At 44.0% G+C, this 24,418-nt stretch overlaps 1 protein-coding gene across 1 annotated transcript in view; it reads left to right on the top strand.

Annotated features, from left to right (window-relative positions):
* Nucleotides 1-24,418, top strand: part of nol6 (nucleolar protein 6 (RNA-associated)) — a 130,765-nt gene that overhangs the window by 44,481 nt on the left and 61,866 nt on the right. Inside the window, exons 7-14 of the mRNA XM_038790687.1 lie at nt 673-836; nt 5,702-5,822; nt 12,507-12,565; nt 18,069-18,170; nt 20,563-20,678; nt 20,777-20,954; nt 22,661-22,783; nt 23,616-23,764. Coding sequence (XP_038646615.1) covers nt 673-836; nt 5,702-5,822; nt 12,507-12,565; nt 18,069-18,170; nt 20,563-20,678; nt 20,777-20,954; nt 22,661-22,783; nt 23,616-23,764 — 1,012 coding nt within the window. The remainder of the gene's footprint in view (nt 1-672; nt 837-5,701; nt 5,823-12,506; nt 12,566-18,068; nt 18,171-20,562; nt 20,679-20,776; nt 20,955-22,660; nt 22,784-23,615; nt 23,765-24,418) is intronic.

Raw genomic sequence — 24,418 nt, 5'->3', positions numbered from 1 at the left:
CCCCGTCCCCCGGTCTCCCCGTCCCCCCCCCCGTCTCTCTGTCTCGCGCGCGCTCTCAGTCTGTCTGTCTCGCGCGCGCTCTCAGTCTGTCTGTCTCGCGCGCTCTCTCTGTCTGTCTGTCTCGCGCGCTCTCTCTGTTTGTCTCTCTGTCTGTCTGTCTCTCTCTCTCGATTCCACAGTTGCCACTAGCTCCCTGGTACCTCACACTTATGAGCCTGAGCAACAAGTATGATAAAATTATTTGGATTGGATTTGTTTATTGTCACGTGTACCGAGGTACAGTGAAAAGTATTTTTCTGCAAGCAGCTCAACAGATCATTCAGTACATGGAAGAAAAGGGAATTAAACAAAATTCAAGAAAATACATGAGAATACATAATAGGGCAACACAAGATATACAATGTAACTACATAAGCATTGGCATCGGTTGAAGCATACAGGGTGTAGTGTTAATGAGGTCAGTCAAAAAGAGGGTCATTTAGGAGTCTGGTGACAGTGGCAATGGTAGATGCAGCAGAAGAGCCTGTGCTCCTTACCTGACAGGGCTGGAAATGCGGGCTGATATTCTGCCTCTCTAACTTGGACTGTTTCAAAATGGGCACTGTATTTACAAAGTATCTACAAAATAGCTTTTGGCTGAAATCAGCTCATGGAGATTATTTATATTTTCAGGAATTGATGAGCCTCCAACGCCTCACTATAATAACGCTATACTTGTTGACCTGGTGATGGAAAAACATCTTCGTTTTCTCTCCAATGCTGCCACTGATTTCCCAGGAATGAAAGATGGAATTCAAATTCTCAAAGTGTGGCTCCACCAGAGGGAATTGACCAAGGTATGATTCTGCATCTCTGTGATCTTAAATAAACTTCAGATGCTAAACTTACACTACCCGTGGTGAATTTGAGCACTGTTAAAATAGTTTTAGAATTGTAGTGTAGGACCTCCGGTAATGACAGGTAGAAGAAGGTTGCACATAAAGTGGCTCCCGACATGGTCTTTACTTTTTGGACTTTTTAATCTGGTGTCCGGGGATTTTGGTCATCAAGATCGGCCCATCGTATTGGATAAGGAATTTTGTTCGCGAAAATATGTCAATCTGTGGAGAAGGTTGTGGTATGAAGATTACGAGGGGCAATCCTTCGATGGAGCCAGTGAGCTCGCAAAGCCCAGTAGGAGGGAAGGCGGTAGACCCAACCTTGGGTGTGGCTGCCCATTTCACAGTGGGGTGATGGTGCAGGAGTTTGAAAAACAGTTTACCAAGAATTTTGTGGATCAGGGCAAGTTGATGATGGAAACCCCTAAGCGGCCAATTGAGGAGGCACTTGGCCCAATTTGGGAGTAGCTGGAAATGAGGTGAAGGAGCATGGAGAGTTGTTGAAGGGTGTGGAGGTGGCCTTGTCACGGCATGGTGATTGAATCGCCTCGTTGGAAGCTGAGATGTTGCTGCTGGAGGAGAGGAACAAGGCTCTGATAGTAAAGGTGGATGACTTGGAGAACAGGTCGAGGAGACAGAACCTCAGGATTGTGGGGTTGTCGGAAAGAGTATAGAGGGTGTGGAGCAGACAGTACTTTACTCCGATGTTTGTCAAGCTTTTGGGGGTGGAGTGGGGGTGTGAATGCACGATTGTCCCCTCCAGAGTTGGATCCGGCCCACCAAGTACTTGGGCGGACGCTTCAGGGGAATAAGCCGCCGTGGGCGATTATTGGATTCCACAGCTTCCAGGAGAAGCAGTGAGTTCTGCAATAGGCCAAAGTGAATCGGGATTTGAGGTGGCAAGGAAGCATCATTAGGATATATAACTATGTCATAGCCGAGTTGGGGAAACGGCGTGCAGCTTTTAATAAGGGAAAGTCAGCGCTATTTAGGAGTGGAGTCCGGTTTGGAGTGGTATACCCGGCGAGGCTGAGGGTGATTTTTCGGTCAAATTATCATTTTTCAATATGTTGGTGTTTGTCAAGGAACATGGACTTGGGTTTGATTAAATTTGATTGGGACTTTAATGGGGACAATTGGGAGGGGTTGGTTTGCGATATTTTGTAGTTTGTATCTCATATATGTTTTTGATGGTGCTACGTTTGCCGGGGGTAGTGGTTAGGGTAACAGTATGGGAAATATTTGCCCCCTGGGGGACTTTAAATATTGTAAGGGTGTTGGGTATTGGTAACTCTTTCATAGCCGGAACAGGTTGGGGAGTGTCAAAGAACAGTACAGCACAGGAACAGGTCCTTCTGCCCTCCCAAGTCTGTACCGGTCATGATACCAACCTTGGGCAAAACCCTCAGCACTTCCTTATGCCGTATCTCTCTATACCCATCCTATCCATGTGTTTGTCAAGATGCCTTTTGAATGCCATTAATGTATCTGTTTCCACAACCTCCCCTAGCAACACTTTCCAGGCACTCACCACCCTCGTTTTTAAAATAAAACCTGCCTCACACATCTTCTCTAAAGTTTGCCCCATGGACCTTAAACTTATGCCCCCTAGCGACTGAACCCCTCCACCCTGGAAAAGAGTGCCTGAGCATCCACTCCATCCATGCCCCTCATAATCTTGTTGACCTCTATCGGGTCACCCCTCAAACTCCGTCTTTCTAATGAAAACAGTCCGAGTCTATTCAGCCTCTCCACATAGCTAACACGCTCCAGACCAGGCAACATCCTGGTAAACCTCCTCTGCACCCTCTCCAAAGCCTCCAGGTCCTTCTGGTAGTGTGGCGACCAGAATTGTGCGCAGTATTCCAAGTGTGGCCGTACCAAGGTTCTATACAATTGTAGCATGACTTGCCAGTTTTATACTTGGTGCCCTGTCCAATGAAGGCAAGCATTCTGTATGCTTTCTTGACTACTTTGTCCACTTGTGTTGCCACTTTCATCTGTGGACTTGCAAGCCCAGATCTCTCTGACTTTCTGTATTCCTAAGAGTTTTGCCATTTACGGTATATTTCCCCTTTGTTACACCTACCAAAATGCATTACCTCACATTTGTCTGGATTAATCTCCATTTGCCATATCTGTGCCCAAGTCTCCAACCGATCTATGTCCTGCTATATCCTCGGACACTCCTCAACACTATCTGCCACCCAACAACTTTGGTGTCATCCGCGAACTGACGAATCAGACCAGCTACATTTTTCTCCAAATTGTTTGTATACTGCATACAACAGAGGCCCTAGATCAGATCCCTGTGGAACACCACTAGTCACAACCGTCCATTCAGAAAAACACTATTCTACTGCTACCGTTTGCCTTCTGTAACTGAGCCAGTTGTGTATCCATCTTACCATCTCACCTCTGATCCTGTGTGACTTCACCTTTTGTACCAGTCTGCCATGAGGCATCTTGTCAAAGGCATAACTGAAGTCCACGTAAACAACATCTACCACCCTCCCCTCAACAATCATCTTTTTCACCTCCTCAAACAACTCGATCAAGTTAGTGAGGCATGACCTCCCCTTCACAATACTTTCTTTCTTTGAACTTGCACCCTGAATGGGGGGGATTATCATTGATAGCTGTAAAGTTTCAGCTAGTGAACGGGAGTGACATGGCGGGTGGGGTTGAGGCTTGTTGCACCTGCTTGGGCAAGGTTCAGTGATCCTAGCTTTGTTTGGTGGGGGAGGGGGGATGCGGATGGAGAGATGATGGAGTTGTGTCTCTGGAGAGCTTTTTTTTTCAGGTTCTCTGGAGTAGGGATCTGACTGGGACTAAGGGCTTTTCTTTGTCTTGACTTGCTGGCTGTCTTGGGTGGGTCTTTGTGCCGGAAGTGACGGCCTTTGTCTTTTATCTTTCAGAATTGATCACAGTCAGAGGGTTGAGGGTTTTTTTATGATTTGGTTGTTTTTTACTTCCAGGGTAGGGGTTTGTAAATGGTATTTTGTTTGTACGGATTTGTTTATTTTATGTTCTATAAAATGAAAACTTTAATATTTAAAAGAAGAATTGTAATGTTAAGTATTGGTTGATAGAAAGGTTTTTGCCTCTTCAAGAACTGCCGTCTGAACTGACGTATAAGACATATGACATAGGAGCAGAACTAGGCCACTCGGCCCATCGAGTCTGCTCTGCCATTCAATTATGGCTGATATTTTTCTCATCCCCATTCTCCTGCCTTCTCCCCATAACCCCATATCCCCTTATTGATCAAAAACCTATCTATCTCTGTCTTAAAGACACTCAATGATTTGGCCTCCACAGCCTTCTGTGGCAAAGGGTTCCACAGATTCATCACCCTCTGGCTGAAGAAATTCCTCCTCATCTCTGTTTTAAAGGATCGTCCCTTTAGTCTGAAATTGTGCCCTCTGCTTCTAGTTTTTTCTACAAGTGGAAACATTCTCTCCACGTCCACTCTATCCAGTCCATGCAGTATCCTGTAAGTTTCAATAAGTTCCCCCCTCATCCGTTTAAACTCCCAACGAGTACAGACCCAGAGTCCTCAAACGTTCCTCATACGACAAGCGTTATTCCAGGGATCATTCTTGTGAAACCTCTGGACCCTTTCCAAGGCCAGCACATCCTTCCTTCGATACGGTGCCCAAAACTGCTCACAGTACTCCAAATGGGGTCTGACCAAAACCTTGTATAGCCTCAGAAATATATCCCTGTTCTTGTATTCTAGCCCTCTCGACATGAAATGAATGCTAACATTGCATTTGCCTTCCTAACTGCCGACTGAACCTGCATGTTAACCTGAAGAGAATCGTGAACGAGGACTTCCCTTTGTGCTTTTGATTTCCTAAGCATCTTCCCATTTAGAAAATAGTCTAAGCCTCCATTTCTCCTTCCAAAGTGCATAGCCTCACACTTTTTCACATTGTATTCCATCTGCCACTTCACTGCCCATTCTCCTAGCCTGTCTAAATCTTTCTGCAGCCCCCTTGCTTCCTCAATAATACCTGTGCCTCTACAGATCTTTGTATCATCTGCAAACTTAGCAACAGTGCCTTCAGTTCCTTCTTCCAGATCATTAATGAAAATTGTGAAAAAGTTCTGGTCCCAGCACTGACCCCTGAGGCACACCACTAGTCACCAGCTGACATCCTGAAAAAGACCCCTTTATCCCCACTCTCTGCCTTCTGCCACTCAGCCAATTCTCTATCCATGCCAGGATCTTACCTGTAACACCATGGGCTCTTAACTTATTTAACAGTTTCCTATGAGGCACCTTGTCAAAGGTCTTCTGGAAATCAAAATAATGTGAGTAGAGACTGATGTTTAATAAAATCACAACTAACTTCTCTGGATTTCAATACAATGTGGCTCCAATTAACACCATTGATTTGAGAATGCAGGAGTTTCCTCCGACTGCACCTTCCAAACCCACGACGATTGCCACTTAGAAGGTCAAGACCCCAGGTACATGACAACATCATCAGCTGCAGGTTTCCCTCCAACAGAAGAAACATCCTGACTTGGAGAAATATTGCCGGTCTTTCACTGTCCTGGGTCATACTGTCATCCCGTGAAAGAGTAAATACACAATTAGGAAATATGTTGGTCAACAATGAAGACTTGGGAAATTTTGCAGCCTTTTGAGGAGTTCAGTTTTCTACCAAAGGGATTATGAACCCCATTGAGCATTTAAAAAAAATGAGCACTAGATGATAGCTCTGTACCTATTGAAGTGCCTGTTCAGAAAGAAAAATATGATTTTTGTTATTTAGTTCAAAAATGTGAGACCAATTTTTCTGCTCCTTTAGGGCTATGGCTGTTTCAATGGATTTCTTGTTTCAATGTTGGTGGCATATTTGCGTTCTAAACGTAAACTGAACAAAATGATGAGTGGGTACCAGGTTCTGCGTAATGTCCTTCAGTTCTTGGGTAAGTAAAACTCTTAATTTCTCAGGTTAAGTCCTTCGCCAGTAAAACGAGTTGATTTTTGGGACATCAACCAGGAGTGTCTTTCCTAATGTGCTCTGATCCCTCTGCGAGATCCCTTCTTTGGAACATATAAATTAGGAACAGGAGTAGGTCATTTGGTCCCTTGCGCTTGCCCTGCCATTCAATAAGATCATGGCTGATGAGATGGTGACCTCAACTCCGCTTTCCGTCTACCCCTGATGACCTTTGACTCACTTGTATTCAGGAATCTATCTGCTTCTGCCTCAAAAATATTCAATGACCCAGCCTCTACCAGTCTCTGTAGAAGAGATTTCCATAGACATGTGACCCTCCTGGGAGAAAAAGATGTCTTCTCATCTCCGTCTTAACTGGGAGACCCCTTATTTTTAAATTGTTCTAGTCCCGTTCTAGTCTCTCCCACAAGGGGAAACATCCTATCAGCATTCATCCTGTCGAGTCCCCTCAGGATCTTGCATGTTTCAACAAGGTCACCTCTCACTCTTCTAAAAGCCAGTGGATGCAGGCCCAATCCATCCAACCTTTTCCTCACAAGAGAACCTCTGCCTCATCCCAGGTATCAGTAAAGTGAGCCTTCTCTGAACTGCTTCTAATGCGACTATATCCTTTCTCAATTAAGAAGACCAGAACCGTGCGCAAGACTCTAGATTTGGTCCCACCTACGTCCTGTACAACTTTAGCAAGACGTTCTACTTTTATGTTCCATTTCCCTTGTAACAAATGACAGCATTCCATTTGCCTTCCTAATCGCTTGCTGTTCCTGCATACTAACCTTTTATGATTCATGTACCAGGACACCACCCCCACCTGTCCTTGCGTTACACGAAAATCAGTACAGTACCATGATGCAAGCAACTTGATAATGTGTTCAGGAAAATGGTACATAGGACATAGAAAAATATAGCACAGAACAGGCCCTTCGGCCCACGATGTTGTGCCGAACCTTTGTCCTAGATTATCATAGAATTTACAGTGCAGAAGAAGGCCATTCGGCCCATCGAGTCTTCACCGGCTCTTGGAAAGAGCACCCTACCCAAGGTCAACACCTCCACCCTATCCCCATAACCCAGTAACCCCACCCAACACTAAGGGCAATTTTGGACACTAAGGGCAATTTATCATGGCCAATCCACCTAACTGGCACAGCTTTGGACTGTGGGAGGTAACCGGAGCACCCGGAGGAAACCCACGCAGACACGGGGAGGATGTGCAGACTCCGCACAGACAGTGACCCAAGCCGGAATCGAACCTGGGACCCTGGAGCTGTGAAGCAGTTGTGCTATCCACAATGCTACCGTGCTGCCCTTCAGAACAAATTAATCTACACTCCATTATTCTACTGTAATCCATGTACCTATCCAATAGCCGCTTGAAGGACCCTAATGTTTCCGACTCAACTACTTCCACAGGCAGCGCATTCCATGCCCCCACTACCCTCTGGGTAAAGAACCTCCCTCTGACATCCCCCCTACATCTTCCACCATTCACCTTAAATTTATGTCCCTTGTAATGGTTTGTTCCACCCGGAGAAAAAGTATCTGACTGTCTACTCTATCTGTTCCCCTGATCATCTTATAAACCTATCAAGTCGCCCCTCATTCTTCTCTGTTCTAATGAGAAAAGGCCTAGCACCCTCAACATTTCCTCGTAAGACCTACTCTCCATTCCAGGCAACATCCTGGTAAATCTCCTTTGCACCTTTTCCAAAGCTTCCACATCCTTCCAAAGTACTCCAAATGTGGCCGTACCAAGGTTTTGTACAGCTGCATCATCACCTCACGACTCTTAAATTCAATCCCTCTGCTAATGAACGCTAGCACACCATAGGCCTTCTTCACCGCTCTATCCACTTGAGTGGCAACTTTCAAAGATCTATGAACATAGACCCCAATATCTCTCTGCTCCTCCACATTGCCAAGAACCCTACCGTTAACCCTGTATTCTGCATTCATATTTGTCCTTCCAAAATGGACAACCTCACACTTTTCAGGGTTAGACTCCATCTACCACTTCTCAGCCCAGCTCTGCATCCTATCTATGTCTCTTTACAGCTGACAACAGCCCTCCTCACAATCCACAACTCCACCAATCTTTGTATCGTCTGCAAATTTACTGACCCACCCTTCAACTCCCTCATCCAAGTCATTAATGAAAATCACAAACAGCAGAGGACCCAGAACTGATCCCTGCGGTACACCACTGGTAACTGGATTCCAGGCTGAATATTTGCCATCCACCACCACTCTCTGACTTCTATTGGTTAGCCAGTGCGTTATCCAACTGGCCAAATTTCCCACTATCCCATGCCTCCTTACTTTCTGCATAAGCCTACCATGGGGAACCTTATCAAATGCCTTACTAAAATCTATGTACACTACACCCACTGCTTTGCCTTCATCCACATGCTTGGTCACCTCCTCAAAGAAGTCAATAAGACTTGTAAGGCAAGACCTACCCCTCACAAATCCATGCTGACTATCCCTAATCAAGCAGCGTCTTTCCAGATGCTCAGAAATCCTATCACTCAGTACCCTTTCCATTACTTTGCCTACCAGCCAAGTAAGACTAACTGGCCTGTAATTCCCAGGGTTATCCCTATTCCCTTTTCTGATCTAGGGCACGATATTCGGCACTCTCCAATCCCCTGGTACCACCCCTGTTGACAGTGAGGACGAAAAGATCATTGCCAACGGCTCTGCAATTTCATCTCTTGCATCCCATAGAATCCTTGGATATATCCCGTCAGGCCCGGGGAACTTGTCTATCCTCAAGTTTTTCAAAATGCCCAACACATCTTCCTTCCTAACAAGTATCTCCTCAAGCTTACCAGTCTGTTTCACACTGTCCTCTCCAAAATTATAGCCCCTCTCATTTGTAAATACTGAAGAAAAGTACTCGTTCAAGACCTCTCCTACCTCTTCAGACTCGATACACAATCTCCCGCTACTGTCCTTGATCAGACCTACCCTCGCTCTAGTCATTCTCATATTTCTCACATATGTGTAAAAGGCCTTGGGGTTTTCCTTGATCCTACCCGCCAAAGATTTTTTATGCCCTCTCTTAGCTCTCCTAATCCCTTTCTTCAGTTCCCTCCTGGCTATCTTGTATCCCTCCAGCGCCCTGTCTGAACCTTGTTTCCTCAGCCTTACATAAGTCTCCTTCTTCCTCTTAATAAGACATTCAACCTCTCTTGTCAACCATGGTTCCCTTACTCTACCATCTCTTCCCTTCCTGACAGGGACATACAGATCAAGGACACCTAGTACCTGTTCCTTGAACAAGTTCCACATTTCACTTGTTCCCTGACAGCCTATGTTCCCAATTTATGCACTTCAATTCTTGTCTGACAGCATCGTATTTACCCTTCCCCCAATTGCAAACCTTGCCCTGTTGCACGCATCTATCCCTCTCCATTACTAAAGTGAAAGTCACAGAATTGTGGTCACTATCTCCAAAATGCTCCCCCACTAACAAATCACTTGCCCTGGTTCATTACCAAGTACCAAATCCAATATGGCCTCCCCTCTGGTCGGACAATCTACATACTGTGTTAGAAAAGCTTCCTGGACACACTGCACAAACACCAACCCATCCAAACTATTTGATCTAAAGAGTTTCCACTCAATGTTTGGGAAGTTGAAGTCACCCATGACTACTACCCTATGACTTCTGCACCTTTCCAAAATCTGTTTCCCAATCTGTTCCTCCACATCTCTGCTGCTATTGGGGGGGCCTGTAGAAAACTCCCAAAAAGGTGACTGTGCCTTTCCTATTTCTAACTTCATCCCATACTACCTCAATAGGCAGATCCTCCTCGAACTGCCTTTCTGCAGCTATTATACTATCTCTAATTAACAATGGCACCCCCACCTCTATTACCATCCTCCCTAATCTTATTGAAACATCTATAACCAGGGACCTCCAACAACCATTTCTGCCCCTCTTCTATCCAAGTTTCCGTAATGGCCACCACATCGTAGTCCCCTGTAGATGCTTGTCTCGCACTGCAACATACAGGGAAGTCGGGAACATTTCAGATAGGGTGATTATATGTATAACGGCCAGCATAAAATCAGCCAGTGTCAAGGTAAACATGAGCATCTGGATCCAAATAATTAATGACTTAAACTCAAAAAGAAGTCAGTTAACCATCTTCAAGAAAATAAGTTAAGGATTGTATAGGATTAACGGGAAAGGTCTATGAAGTTTCCAGAAATAGTAATAAACCTGAGGGTTGGGAGCATTTTAGGATACAGCAAAGGCGAACCAAGAAACTGATAAAGGGAGAATAGAATATGAATGTAAATTAGCAAAAAACATAAAAATGGACAACAAATGCTTCTATAAAGTAATGTTTGTCCATTGGGTTCCGTCCTGGGATTAAGCTCCCCTTTACGTTCTGGCAGCTCTCCACCCATTTCAAGTGCCATAAGGTAGAAGTCTTTCTCTAATTCCAATTTCCTAATTTCCATTGCAGCCTGCTTCATCTCCATTTCTTTTTAAAATAAATTTCGAGTTCCCAAAGGGGCAATTTCGAGTGGACAACCCGCCTAACCTGCACGTCTGCGGGTTGTGGGGGTGAAACCCATGCAGACATGGGGAGAATGTGCAAACTCAACACGGGCAGTAACCAAGGGACGGGATTTTCTTCTCCATTTCTTTCTGCTTCTTCTCCATTTCTATTCTTTTCCACTCCCTTTCGTGCTCTAACTGCAATCAAACTCTCTCCAGCTCAATCTCCCCACCAGTAGACGTCCCTGATGGTATACTACATTGTCAGCTCCCCAGTGTTCCTAGCAGCTCCATCAAATTTAAATGTTTAGCAATTGCTTCAATTACCTCCACCTTCTTGGCTTTAACTGGTGCATCCAGTTTTAATTTCCCTGCCAATTCAACTAATAGTCTTTGTGAAGCCCTTCAGAGTTAAGTCTTCCACCTGAAGAAAATGCATAGCAACTTCCAGAACCATCCTGTTATATCACAAACCTGGTGTCTCTTTTTAATCTACGCTGTAACCTAAATTTGCCATTTAGAGTTCCAAGGTCCCGAACACGTCCCAATTTATGTTACAGCACTCTGGGCTAGTACGCAGTTGATTCTGGCCCCACAGACCCCGGAGTTTCAACACAAGTGAATTAATCAATAATTTGTATAAAATTTGCAAAGTCTTAGGCCACTTGACTGCTCAGTAAGTTATAGCCAGCAGGTTTGTAGGTTGAACACAATAGCTGTTTATTTATAACAGGAACAATGCTGAAATATCCAATAATTATAATGGAATAATGGCCACCTAATCTACGATCTCACTTTACCGTCCCACCCTCTACCCAAACACACACAAGACAGACACATACAGAGGAAGGGGAAGGGGTAAAAATAATAGGAATGAAAATATGAAATGAGTGTCCTTGCTTCCGATGTCCTCCCAGGATGTAAAGTGATTGAAAGCACCAGTTGGATTGATAACGAGGATCTTCTGGCAGGAACATTCTGTCAGATTTCCCAGGCTGTCAAATTCCCTCTGGGGAGTCACTAACTTTTATGAACCTGGGCCTTCACTCAAAGGATCGGCCTCAGGCCTGGTTAATTCTTACCTGTTTCCAACTCCACCAGCATGCCCAACACTGAGAAAGAACAGAGTTCCCCACGGAAGATTTAAAAAATGATTTTTAAACAACTGACCCTGCCTGCAGCTGATAGCTAGACTGTATTTCCCTGCAGTTCAAACTGGCTGTGGAGAGGGAAAGGTCTTTACTTTGGATCTTCAGAAAGAATCGATTAGATGAGAGACAGAGATCGGGCTGTGACCCTCCAGCTTCTGACCAAAACAAAAGTAAAACCTGGTCTCCCGAAAGAACATTCCAAAGACAGCAGAATTGTGACCGCACAGGAGGAGGCTATTCAGCCTGACATGCCTACAACAGCTGTCTGGAGGAGCAATTTACTTAGAACCACTCCCTGCCTTCTCCCCATAGGCGGGTATATTTCTCCCCTTTCAGATAACAATCCAATCCTGTCAAAACCGTCAATTGACCCTGCCTCCACCATACTCTCATGTAGTACATTCCAGATTTGAATCACTTGCTGCTTGAAAAGGTTTATCCGCACGCCATGTGGCACATTGGTAAACACTGCTGACTCCCAGCTCCAGTGATCAGGATTCAATTCCCACCTTGAATGGGAACTATCTTGAATGTAATTAACTCTTTCCCACTGTGAAACTTCTCATTGCCTGGGGTTTGGGTGGACACACACACACACACGCCATGTCCACAGATGCTGCCTGACCTGCTGAATGTTTCCAGAATTTTCTGTTTTCACTTCAGCCTGCCAGCTCTCGCTTTCTAGGCTCTCACTTGAAGAATGACCATTTGGGTGTGGAGTACTGGCGGGTACCTGGTAGAAATTGTACTCTGGCACGAGTTAGGCGAAGAGGGGAGAAGTTTGGAAAGGCAAATCTCAGTACAGGCCATGAATTCAAAGGATATTTCTGTCTCTCTGCAATCAATGTCAGATGATCGAGGGACTGGACTTTCAGATTTTCTGACCAAGCAAAAGCTGCAGTTTCTGTACCCATCTAGAATGAAGATTATAGGCAGTTTCATTAGGTGATTCTTAATTTCTCTTGCTTTTAATTTTGTTTAGCTGTAACGGACCTCACTCGGGATGGCATCAGTCTTTCCCAGGGCACTGACGACTTCATGGTAAAATCTTCTTTCGCTGTATCTTCATATTCTTTCTAAAATGGCAGATGTGTAGTTGACGGATCTCTGTGTCTATTCGGAACCCTGGATATGCGTTATCCCTTCTTAGTTCCCAAGTAACAGAGATTCAGGCAGTGCATTTTGGCACAGTTTCATTGAACTTTATTTGTCAGTTATGTCAACTGGTAAACTTTGGTTACAATACAAACTTATGTCAGATTGATTGTCTTTAGCGAATTGAGTTTTCATTCAATTACAAATCATGATACACAGTATAAAATTACTGATTGATTTAAACAAAAGAAAGATGGTGATTTAGCAAAAGCAAGCAAAGAAAATAAGTTTCAGAAAGAAGTAAATTGATTCCGGAATAGATTTTTCCATCCCGACAAGTAATTTTTAAGGAGTCTATTATCTTAAAGTCTAGCCTTCTTTTCATCACTGATTGGCTTTAACTAATTTATAATTCACTCAATTCAACCAGTGTCCGTCTGTCAGTTTTGAGAGAGATATGTATTTTAATATATTGGTCTGATTTTCTCATACCATTTCCTGAGAAAAACGGATTTTCCGCTAGGACTTATCACCATGGACTGGTTGTTACCATAGAAAGAGAACTGTGACCTCAGCCCAGTTCTTTATGAAACAATAGGGTATTTTAGCTATTTGACCTCGCAGTTTCTAGGAGTCTGCAAAATGTCAAAATCGAGAGTCTTATCTGATTAATTCCCAGTTATAGTTGCACTGAATTAATGCTTAATATGATTTTCAGTTAATTCTTAATGAGTTCTCAGTTAAACCGCTTATCTATCTCATCAATAGCTAACTAGAAAAGCTGATTTCTATCAGTAGTGCTAAAAACGGCTCTGCACATCCTGATTGATCCTTTAAATTAGAAAAGTGGGGCGGGATTCTCCGACCCCCCCCGCCCCCGGCTGGGCCAGAGAATCGGCAGGGGACGCCGTGAATCCCGCCCCCGCCGCCTGCCGAATTCTCCGGTGTCGGAGTTTTGGTGGGGCGGGAATCGAGGCGCGGCGGCTGCTGGCAGCGCCCCTCCCGCTGGCGATTCCCCAGCCCGCAATGGCCTGAGTGTTCGCCCGTTTTCGGCAGGTCCCGCCGGCGTAAATCACAACAGGTCCTTACCAGTGAGACCGGGCTCCATGGGCGGCCTGCAGAGTCCTTGGGGGGGGGGGGGGGGGGGGGTCTGGGATCTGGCCCCGGGGGGCACCGATCCGCGGGTGGGCCTGTGCCGCGGGGGCACTCTTTCCCTCCGCACCAGCCGCTGTCAACCTCCGCCATGGCTGGTGCGGAGAAGAATCCCCCTGCGCATGCGTTGGGATGACACCAGCACATGCTGGTGCTCCCGTGCATGCGCCAACTCGTGCCGGCCGGCGGAGGCCCTTCGGCGCTGGTTGGTGTGGCTCCAAGCCCTTGTGTGATGGCTGCCGCGAAGGCTGTGGAGGATCCCGCACCTTAGGGGCGGCCCGACGCCGGAGTGGTTCACGCCACTCCTTGGCGCCGGAGTGGCCAGCCCCGCCGGGTAGGGGAGAATCATGCCCGTGATCTTTATAAAGCATTTGTCATTGTGGTTACAGTAAATTGTTCAGCCGTAGTGCTTTGGGTCACACAATTATGTGGCATTTGACGTTTTGTTTTCACCCGTGGGAACCTGATAACTTGTGCTATGTATATATGGCAACTTGCCCGCTGTGATCCGGAAATATATAGCACAGCCGATGTTTCTATGTCTGTCAAAAATAATGTACAATCTACGTATTGAGATTTTTGGTTTAGTGAGACTTGAAGCTAAAACATCCCTAATGACTGAGCAAGTTCATGTAAGATTAGCTGAGTATTTTTATTTGTTCTTGGGATGTGGGTGTTGCTGGCTGGGCCAGCATTTGTTGCCCATCCCTAATTGAACTGAGTGGCTTGCTACACCATTTCAGTGGGGACAGTTACGATCAACTGCATCGCTGTGTGGGTCTGGAGCTACCTGTAGGCCAGACAGGTAACAATGGAAGATTTCCTTTCCTGAGGATATCAGTGAACAAACTGGGTTTTTATGACACTCGACAATGGTTTCAGACGACAGCAACTTAAAATAAAATTTGTGTATTTGAGGTAATGACACAGCTCTAGATGCTTCACAGGGGCAATAACTAAGAAAGCATGACACCAAGCACCACAAAGGTGACCAAATGCTTCACCAAAGAGGTAGGTTTGAAGGAGTGTCCTGAAGGCAGAAAATGTGGTGGAGAGGTATAGGGAGCGTATTCCAGAGTTTGAAGCTTTGGCTACTTGAAGCACGGCCAGCATTTGTGGAACTCTTAGAAAACAGCATGGTCAAGGGGCCAGAATTAAAGGAGCACAAATATCTCTGAATGAATTGGCCCAAAAGGCTGTCTCCGTCTGGCAACATGTGGTGATATCCCACTGATAAGCATATCCCACTGATCTGCTTTTCAGAGTCCCGAGGTTTCAGTTTTGATTCTGGCAGCATAGTGAACAGACGCAGCTAATTCTCTCCAGAAGGATCCAGATAATTCTCTCCAGAAAGCCTGCTGTGAGGACTGCCTCTCTCTCCAGTAGCCCGTGAGTGCGCTGTTCCAGGAACTACAGGGGCCTGAAGAGAAACCACAAATTGAAAGCGAAGTTTGATGAGAAGCAAGGAGCCTCTCCCGAAGAGTCAAGCACTATATATTTAAACTACAGAAAACCTGCCTGAATCTACAATGAAGACCAGTACAGGCTGCAACACCTTCCCTTGTGTGTTAACAACTATATCTGCTGCGTATTTAAATACAGTTAACGTTATAAATACACAGTAATAGTGTTTACGTATACAAACCTGGTGACTAATTATTGGGCAACCAGGTCCAAAGACTTTGGGTATTTTTATAAGAATTATTGGTTAAATCACTTGTGTTGTGACTCCAGGGCCTGTGGGACTGGAATTGACCGCACACTTGCCCAGGGTAAAATAAAGATGTTGGTTGACCAGATATACGTCAGCGAGCACTGAGGTGATAGGGAAATGGCACGTGCTACGATTTAAGACATGGGCAGCAGAGCTTTGAATGAATTCAAATTTAAGGAGGGTAGAATGTTGGAGCCCAACTGGGCATGCATTGGAATAGTTGAGTCTAGAGGTAACAAAGGTATGGGTGAGGGTTTCAGCAGCAGATCAGGTGAGACAGGAGTGAAGTCGGGTTGTCTTGCAGGCGAGTAAAAAACAGTAAATGGACAGTTGCTTTACAAATTTTAAAAAGCCAACAGCTAAAGGTTATATCCCATCAAAGTTAATGACTTCTCGGACAAGGATTTATGTTAACATCCAAGGTTAGATAGATTAAATTTAGATTTATTGATTGATTGATTTAATGTCACATGTACTGAAGTACAGTGAAAAGTATTTTTCTGTGGCCAAAGGAACGTACACAGTAGACATAAAGAATAATCGACAAAGTACATTGACAAATTGTGATTGGTTATTGTCACGAGGCACAGTGAAAAGTATTTTTCTGCGAACAGTCCAGGCAGATCGTACCATACGTGAAAACGTAGGATGTATGATAAATGCACAGTGTAAATACATAGATAGCGGCAAGTTAATAGACGGCTAATTTAAAGCTGCCAAATAACTCAAGTCGGCACCTGTAATTAATAATGTTCAGCTTGCACAACAACATCCTTGCAAGCGGTGTCGTTGAGTCGATCCCTTTCCTTCTCTGGCATTAGTTTCTGGAGTGCTGAGCCGACAGGCCCATTTGAATTGTTATCTGTTAAACTTGGTTCTATACTTCTGACTGAATCCACTTTGCACAGGCGCAGCGGGTTCCCCCTCCGCTCCCTCTTTGTCAACCTGCTTGCAATTAACTGACACTCTTAGCATTGCCGGTAGGTCTTGTATAGCCACAATTTAGCTTCTAAGCGCTGCTCCATGGATTGGTGAAAATATCTCCCGCACCTTCTGAGTAGAAAAAGAATTAAAGAAATGCATCCGTTATCTGTTCTCTTTTGCTCAAAACTATACTTTATGTACTTGTGCAAAAATGTAATTGTGTCGCACAGAACAATTAATTTCTATACATTACATGACACTCTGAGGTGCCTCCATTTTGAATTACAGGTTATATTTACAGTACATTCATTCTTCATGTCAAACTTTCTCTGGTGCATAGAGCTTTGAGGGGTTTTGCAAGATTTCCAATCCCTCGGTGTACAATCGCGGGAGGACCTTAGACTGTGGCCTTTCCCCTTTGAACTTTTGTGCAACTGCCTCAGGCTCTCGTGTGTCCCTCCGCATGTCCTGGACCTTGGAATGTGGCAGACTGCAAGACCCATACAGGCTTTTCTGTCTAGTGCAGTGACAAATAAAGACTGACTCCTTCCAAAGACCGTGAGAAGCTCTGCTTGGAGTGTGTGAGAAGAGCTCATGCCTTTTTGTGTCAAACATTGTAAAATAAAGCCAGTACTTGAAACATTCAGCTTCCCTTTTATAACCTCCCTCTTGCCATTCAGTATATTTTTAACAAAGGGGCCCAGATTATGACAAATCAAGTGACCCTCTCTGGGCTTGATTCAGTGATAATGACGTAGCAATTTAATGCTACTTAGTCTGTACTCTCTTCCTACCACTGGGTTCAGTATAGGAACATGAGTAAAATTAGAAACAGAATGGCACTGAAGGAGACCATTCGGCCCATTGTGTCTGTGCCTGCCAGAACAGAACTATCTCGTTATCCAGCCTAATCCCACTTTTCAGCTCTTGGCCTGTAGCGCTGTAGGATCCGACACATCAGGTGCATATCCAAGTAATTTAAAAATGTGATGCGAGCTTCTGCACCTATTGCCCTTTCCGACAGTGCATTCCAGACCCCCACCACCCGATGAGACCTGAGGTGATCATGGCTCGGCACAACATTGAGGGCCGAAGGGCCTGTTCTGTGCTGTACTGTTCTATGTTCTATGTTCTAAGTAGGCAACTCGGCCCACGGATCTGCTCCGGCATTCAATGAGACCATGGCTGATCTAATATCTTCAACTCCACTTTCTTGTCTTATCCCCATTACCTGATTCCCTTACTGATTAAAAAATCTCCCTATCTCAAAACATACTGAACAACCCAGCCTCTACTTAAAGTTACTTGGTAACTTAAATGGGCTGATTTGTGTGAGGGCTGTGTGGGAACCTTTGGGTTGCTGCATTGCATATGGCTGTGCAGGGTAGGGCAAATGTCGCACAGTGGTTAGCAACAAATATTTTGCCAGATTAAATGTAAGGATTTTACACATTTAAAAAATAATATTGTGTGCTCTACTAAGTGTTAATCAAGTTAATAATGTAGCTAGGTTATTTGTTTATCTAACTGACTGACTATTGTGTCTTTTTTGTGGGATATGGGTTGTCTAAGGTCAAGGCTAATGGGGCAGAAGTCTAAATTGAAGAGTTTGAATTAAGATGTAATTTATTGAAATAATTTGTTAATCGTTTCCCACAGCCATCACTTCCAGATTTTCACCAGGCCTTTGAAGTTGTATTTGTGGATCCTTCAGGATTTGTAAACCTCTGTGCGGAGATGACTGCAAGCAAATACAAGCAGGTAAAGTAGCTCGGCACAGCTAGCAATTCTTTTTCAATGTATGGTGGATCTGATTTTTATAAAAAGATTCTGCTCTGAGAATTGTTTTTTTTTTCTTTTAAAAACAAAAGTAATTCATTTTTTCCAATTAAGGGGCAATTTAGTGTGGCCAATCCACCTAGCCTGCACATCTTTGGGTTGTGGGGGCAAAACCCACGCAACACGGGGAGATTGTGCAAACTCCATACGGACAGTGACCCAGAGCCGGGATCGAACCTGGAACTTTGGTGCCGTGAGGCAACAGTGCTAACCACTGCGCCACAGTGCTGCCCCCTGAGAATGTTTTTGAAGGCAGCCATGCTATGGCAAGGTGGGGAGAGAGTGAATGCCAGATTTGGTATTTGTTAGAGTTCAATACACTGCCTACTTTTTCCTCCCCTCTTACCTCCTCCAAATTTGCTGTCCTCCATTGCTGAAGATGCTGACTCATTCTAGGGTGTAGTTTCCCCAGGGCTGGTCTCTCCTCACATTTGGGATGGAGGCTTACAGAAGAGTAACAATCAGTGAACATCGGTACCCTGATTGGCTACGTGGAGGGTGGGAGATGGACCTCCGATGTGTCTAACCATGTCCTTGTCCAATGCCCTCCCTTTTTGCTCTATGAAAATCACTGAAAAATGATTAAGAGTATGAACCAAGAAGCCGCTGCATGCCTCTGTTGCTGCCCTGATGAAATCAGCTAACTCAGCATAGTTCAATAATTCTCACTCAGTATTACCGGAGAATCTGGGCACATGACACACTGTTCCATCATTGGAAAGAGGGAGTGGGACTGTCCCCATGATGTGCAGGAAGGCTGGACCCGACTTCTTTCCTGCCTTTTCTCCAACTTGGGTGACAAAATAGCCTTTCCATTCTCGCCTGCCTTCCACTGCCCAGTGCATTGTGGTAGTGGATCGAGGGCCCAAGTGGGCAGTTGGCTCAAGGGAGGGTGGACTAGGGGCACCTTACCCACCCTTCCCCAGTGGTCAGAGTAAACTTACCATATCTTGTTATAAGTGTGTTTTAAGTTGATTCCCTTATTTCCCATTTATTTTACTTTGCCGTTATCATTTTTGGTCCAAGGATATTTAATGGACATATACTTTTAAGGCAAGTCAAGGATGTGAGGAACTCAAAAGTTGCAAAATAGTACACTGCTATGAAGAACTCAGACTCACTCTCTCTCTCTCTCCTGTGTCTGTGGCAGGAGCCACTAAACTACTAATCCCTTTCCCGCCCATTCTCTTCACTTCAAATGTTGTAACACCTTATTACAAATGCACGTAAGCGAACAGGACCTCCAGACTTCTTGACACCAAGCTCTCAAAAATCTCTGAATGAAACTAGAATCATATTCAACCTTTCTGAACATACAAATATAATTTAAATTTAAAGTCATGGGTTGTTCCAATGCTGTCTGAGATCTGGTTGCAACATCAGCTAGCAGGACAAAATCCCCAGCACTGAAATTCTTGTAAAGTGCTGGCAGTGAGAACATGCTCATCAGAGCTCAGTTTCATTGGGTCAGTCGTGTGGTTCGCATGGAGGACTTTGGCATACCAGAGGCAGTAATCTGCAGTCCGCTGAGCCAAATCGAGACTTGGCCTATCCCTTCAGGTCAATCTAGACAAAGTGATTTTTTGTTGTTGTTGTTCAATACTCGTCCATTGAAGGGATGGGACAGTCCATCATCAGGCAAAAATATGTTTGCGTAAGAGCAGTGTTTTAGATTAAATGTGGGATAGCTGAACGGCCCGAAATCCTCTCCCAGGATGAGAGATCAGGTGAATGGAACAGTTATTGACCGAATAGTGGGTTAATGTACACTGGACCACCGCTGGATATGTTACCGACTTGTGGGGCTGGATCCCCCCCCATCGCAAGATTGCCACGGGCGGTACTCAAACCATGTAAAAATTGACCTCGGGCTGGAATGTCCAGTGCCGGGTGGGCACAGCCTGAGAATCCTGCCCGTGATCTGTATGTTTATTTAATCCCACTCTCCCAACTCCTGACTCATTTGTAAAGATAAAAAAAACTGTAGGCGCCATCACCCGGCCAATCCTCCTGTTTTGCCTCTGGTCATCTGACCAGTATCATTGACAAATCTCCGGAAATACATTGCAATTCTTTTGGACACTCACTGTTTGTGGGACCATCTGACACAGAGGGCAAATAGAAGGTAACATGCTGCTCAAATTCAGTGACTTAACTCTTATTTAAAAAACAGATGTGAAAAAACAAATGAAATAAATAATTATTTGGTAGCTAGTAACAGGTTTGCAATAGGTATTTTTGTTTCTGTGTGTATAAATTTGTATCATATGGGGACCAATCTGTTGAGGCTTTCAGTTGTCTGGTAACCTCCTAGATTCAACATGAAGCGCAGATGTCAATGGAAATCCTTAGCAACAAGACGGTGGATGGATTTGAAATGCTTTTGATGACCCCAAAGCCTCTGATTCAAACCTTTGACCACGTCTTCCAGTAAGAACAGTTTATTTTTCTTTAAATGGTATTTGGCCCATAATGTGAGAACATTTTGCATAGGAACAATTTCACATTTTAAAACTATTTCTTGATAGTCTGAAGAACCTTGTCAAGCTGCAGGAAGGCTGCAAGAAGATGAAACTGCTCAGCGGCTTGATCGATCATGGGGGTAACTATATTGTGACAATCTTACCACACCTTCTGTCACTATTAACCAGTGGACTGGGACAGCGGATTCACCTCCTCACTCATTCTCTCCTTCAGATACCTGAAGTAAGTCCAGTGATCTTACTCATTAACATCTTAAGAACATTCGAGTTGTTGAGGAATAATTATATTTGTTCTAAATTATATTTTCCAGCCTTTTTAGCATTGTGAATAATGACTTCTTGCATGAGCTTTAACTACTTTCTTTATTATTGGTTCACTTTCAAAATATTGTTGAATTGGCTCTTTTTCATTATATTAAAGGAAAGCAAAATCTAGTAGCCGATTTGTTCATTCATTGTTTATTAGTAGTTGGTTTGTAGCTTACTTAATTGTTCAGAGAGAGTACTCTGTCAGAGTGAGGGCACTAACTTGATCAATAATGAGCGATCATGAGTTCAAATGCCATGATAGCAAGTTGTGAAATTGACATCTTGTATATTGCGGGCGAACAACTGAAAGGTGGCCACAAAAGCTGCCAGATTGTCATTTCATTTATATTGTTCAGTGAAAGGAACCTGTTAATTCTACCTGAATTGGTCGATGTGATCTTCAGCTCTGCGGTATTGGGTTGACTCTTAATGTCCTCTGAAGTTATCTGGCAAACCACCAGTTTGGGGAAAAGACAACTATTTACTTTCAAACTGAAGAAGAGAAATATAGAGCGGCACGGTGGCACAGTGGTTAGCACTGCGGCCTCACAGGGCCGAGGACACTGGTTCGATCCCAGTCCCGGGTCATTGTCCATGTGGAATTTGCCCCTTAATTGGGAAAAAAAAAAAGAATTGGGCACCGTAAATTTAAAGAGAAATATTGGACATGCCTATTCAGTCAAACAATCTCAATTAAGGCAACCCTGCAAAGTCTTCCTTGGTAACATCTGGAGATTGACGTGCAAGTTGGGACATCCCCGGATGAGTTAAACAGCAACCTGCATTTGCTATCTATCGGTTTTTCAGGAAGGGACCTGTTCCTGTGGTCCTCTAGAGACTTCTGAAAAATGTATGCTAAGAGACAGGCTGATGGACAAATTGAGCTCTGCTGTGCTCGTTCAGACTAGCAAGATCCAGGCTCAATCCCCAGTCAGCTGAGTTAGTTGATCTTGCCGAGGAAGCAGAGGCGATAGAAGCACTGCGTTTAGTTTTAATGTCCTTTGGTGAGGACAGGGGTGGGGTGGGGTAGGGAAGCAAAAACCAAGGTTTCCACTCAGGGTTACAGGTTCAGTTCGCTCCTTTTATGAAATGTGCGAGTGTAGACATTGGAGAGGATGAGCTGTGCTTTCTCCTGCAGATCCTCAACATCAAGGTATACAAGGGAAGAATGGTCATCGGGATGAGGCACTGCAAGACTGTTGATGCTGCAGAAATGTCCATCCATTATGCTTGCAATTAAAGCCTTAAAAATACTTCCATCTCTGATTATTTTTGTTCATGTAACGTGTGCTCAGTTTAGGTGCACTTGAAGGCGTTATTCTAGGGTATTAAAGAGTCCATACCGATTTTATTTACTGCTATTGTAATGGCATGTAGCTCAGAGTAAAACATTTCAGCTGGATTTATGGGGTCTTTATAGAATTTAAAAAAAAATTGTGTTTCTGAATTGCTTTAATTTGTTACAGCAAAATATGTTGGGAACGAGCACTGTCGTGAATAATGATAGTGAAACACAATTACTGACCTACAAAGGTGGAGATTTACAAATTTTGACAGCATGGTAAAATTACATTTCCGTTTGTATTAAAGTAACAGACCTTTTGTGTCCCTTTCATACAGTGGCCAATAAGTTCAGATCCTCCAAAACACAAGGACAGCAGAAATTTGTCATTTGGTATTTTACTGAACCCACCGGTTTCTACAAATGTTTTGGAAAAAGGACCTCCAGCAGATAGTCCTGAGGTAAAGATTTTTTAAAAATGTTTAGAGTGGGCGAATCTGTTATAATGTTGCTTTTCCTCCTTTCTCCAAATATATATTACGTTATTTGTAATTTCAGAGAACGTTTTGGAGCTTATTAGAGTCAAGTCAGTGTAGCCACAGCATGTGTTCATGGCTAGTTTTCTGAATGTTAATATTTTATTGAGCTTCTCTGGAGCTCAGTACTCTACCATTATCGAGAAACATACAGCTGAAGTAACACTGAACCAGATCGTCTCTTGGAGCACTAGCTCTCATTTAAACTGGCGTTAACTAAAACACTAAAATTAAAATATTGGGCTTAAGATCTGTAGTAGGAAATATTTTACAACTCGTGTTTGCAAAGCATCCGTAGCATAATAAAAGGTCCCAAGGCGGTTCGCAGGAGAATTCCAAAACAAACTATGACACCGAGCCACACAACGAGAGATTAGGTTATCGAGGTGACATAAAGGTTTGACCAAAGAGGGAGGTTTTACTGAGGTTCTTTAAAGAGGGAGGAGAGGAAGGGGGAGAGACGGGGAGTTGTAAGGAGCTTAAGGTTTGGATAGGTCTAGGGGTGTTCCCGTGGTGGCACGGTTAAAATCAAACTGAAGTTCTATTGCTTCATGTACGCGATGCGTCTCCCAGCACTATTTAAAGAAAGGTTGGAGATTTTCCTGCTGTCCAGACTCTCACTCTGGCCTCAACCAACACCACCCGAATACACTTGCATCTATAGTAGCTTAATCTCATGGTAACTTTGACCGTAGGTATTTTAAGTTCTGGCTTGTACTGAAGGAGGTGAATAAATAATCTATTTTTAATGTTGCAGGCAGCAGAATTCAGGGACTTTTGGGGAGAGAATTCTGAGCTGAGACGTTTTCAGGATGGATCTATTTGCGAGGCTGTTCTATGGCAGGGTGACAGCATACGTGACCGCCGTCTTATCCCTGAACAAATTATTCAACATCTTCTTAAACTGTAAGTCATTGGTAGCTCAAATTAAAATGCACTGCTGTACTGTTCTATGTTCCTGATAAAGGGTGGCTTATCCTGAACTTTTTTTCTGCAGTGAAATGTTTCAAGGGTTAAAATAAATTGGGTTAAGATTGATCGATTGAACCCATACTGTATGAATCGTGCATCCTACAGTATGAATTGAACTTAAACTCAGATTTCCAAGGTGAAGGGGAGGTGTGTTAATGCAATATGCTGATTCATCACCCGTACAATATTACTTAATCAGGCTACTGAATGTCAAACTAATGCCGCTAATGTAAATTGATTCTTGTTTTGTCTTTGAACTGGGGAAGTGATGAGGAACTTAGAATTTCTTTCTAATCTCCTGCAAAAAAAAAAACTGACTTCCTGCAACACACAGTCTTTGGGTGATTCCCAGTCTCATCTTCGTATATTCCCCTTTTTTATGTCTTTGTCTTCTATTCCTTTTGTCTGTCTGTGTTACTCGCACACTTCCGTTTTCACCTATGTATCTCTGTTGCCTTGGATACTTCAATCTTTTCTTTCTACTTTCCGCAGTCTCCGCTGTCTTAGAAACATAAAAAGCAGGAGTAGGCCCTCTGATAACTACAAAAATAATCACATCCATTCCCGGGCAATGAACGATGGAGTCAG

Source organism: Scyliorhinus canicula, chromosome 3 (assembly GCF_902713615.1).
Source record: "Scyliorhinus canicula chromosome 3, sScyCan1.1, whole genome shotgun sequence".
Classification (NCBI taxonomy): Eukaryota; Metazoa; Chordata; class Chondrichthyes; order Carcharhiniformes; family Scyliorhinidae; genus Scyliorhinus; species Scyliorhinus canicula.
The sequence above is the reverse complement of the archived record's forward strand: the minus strand, read 5'-3'. Positions and strand labels throughout refer to the sequence as shown.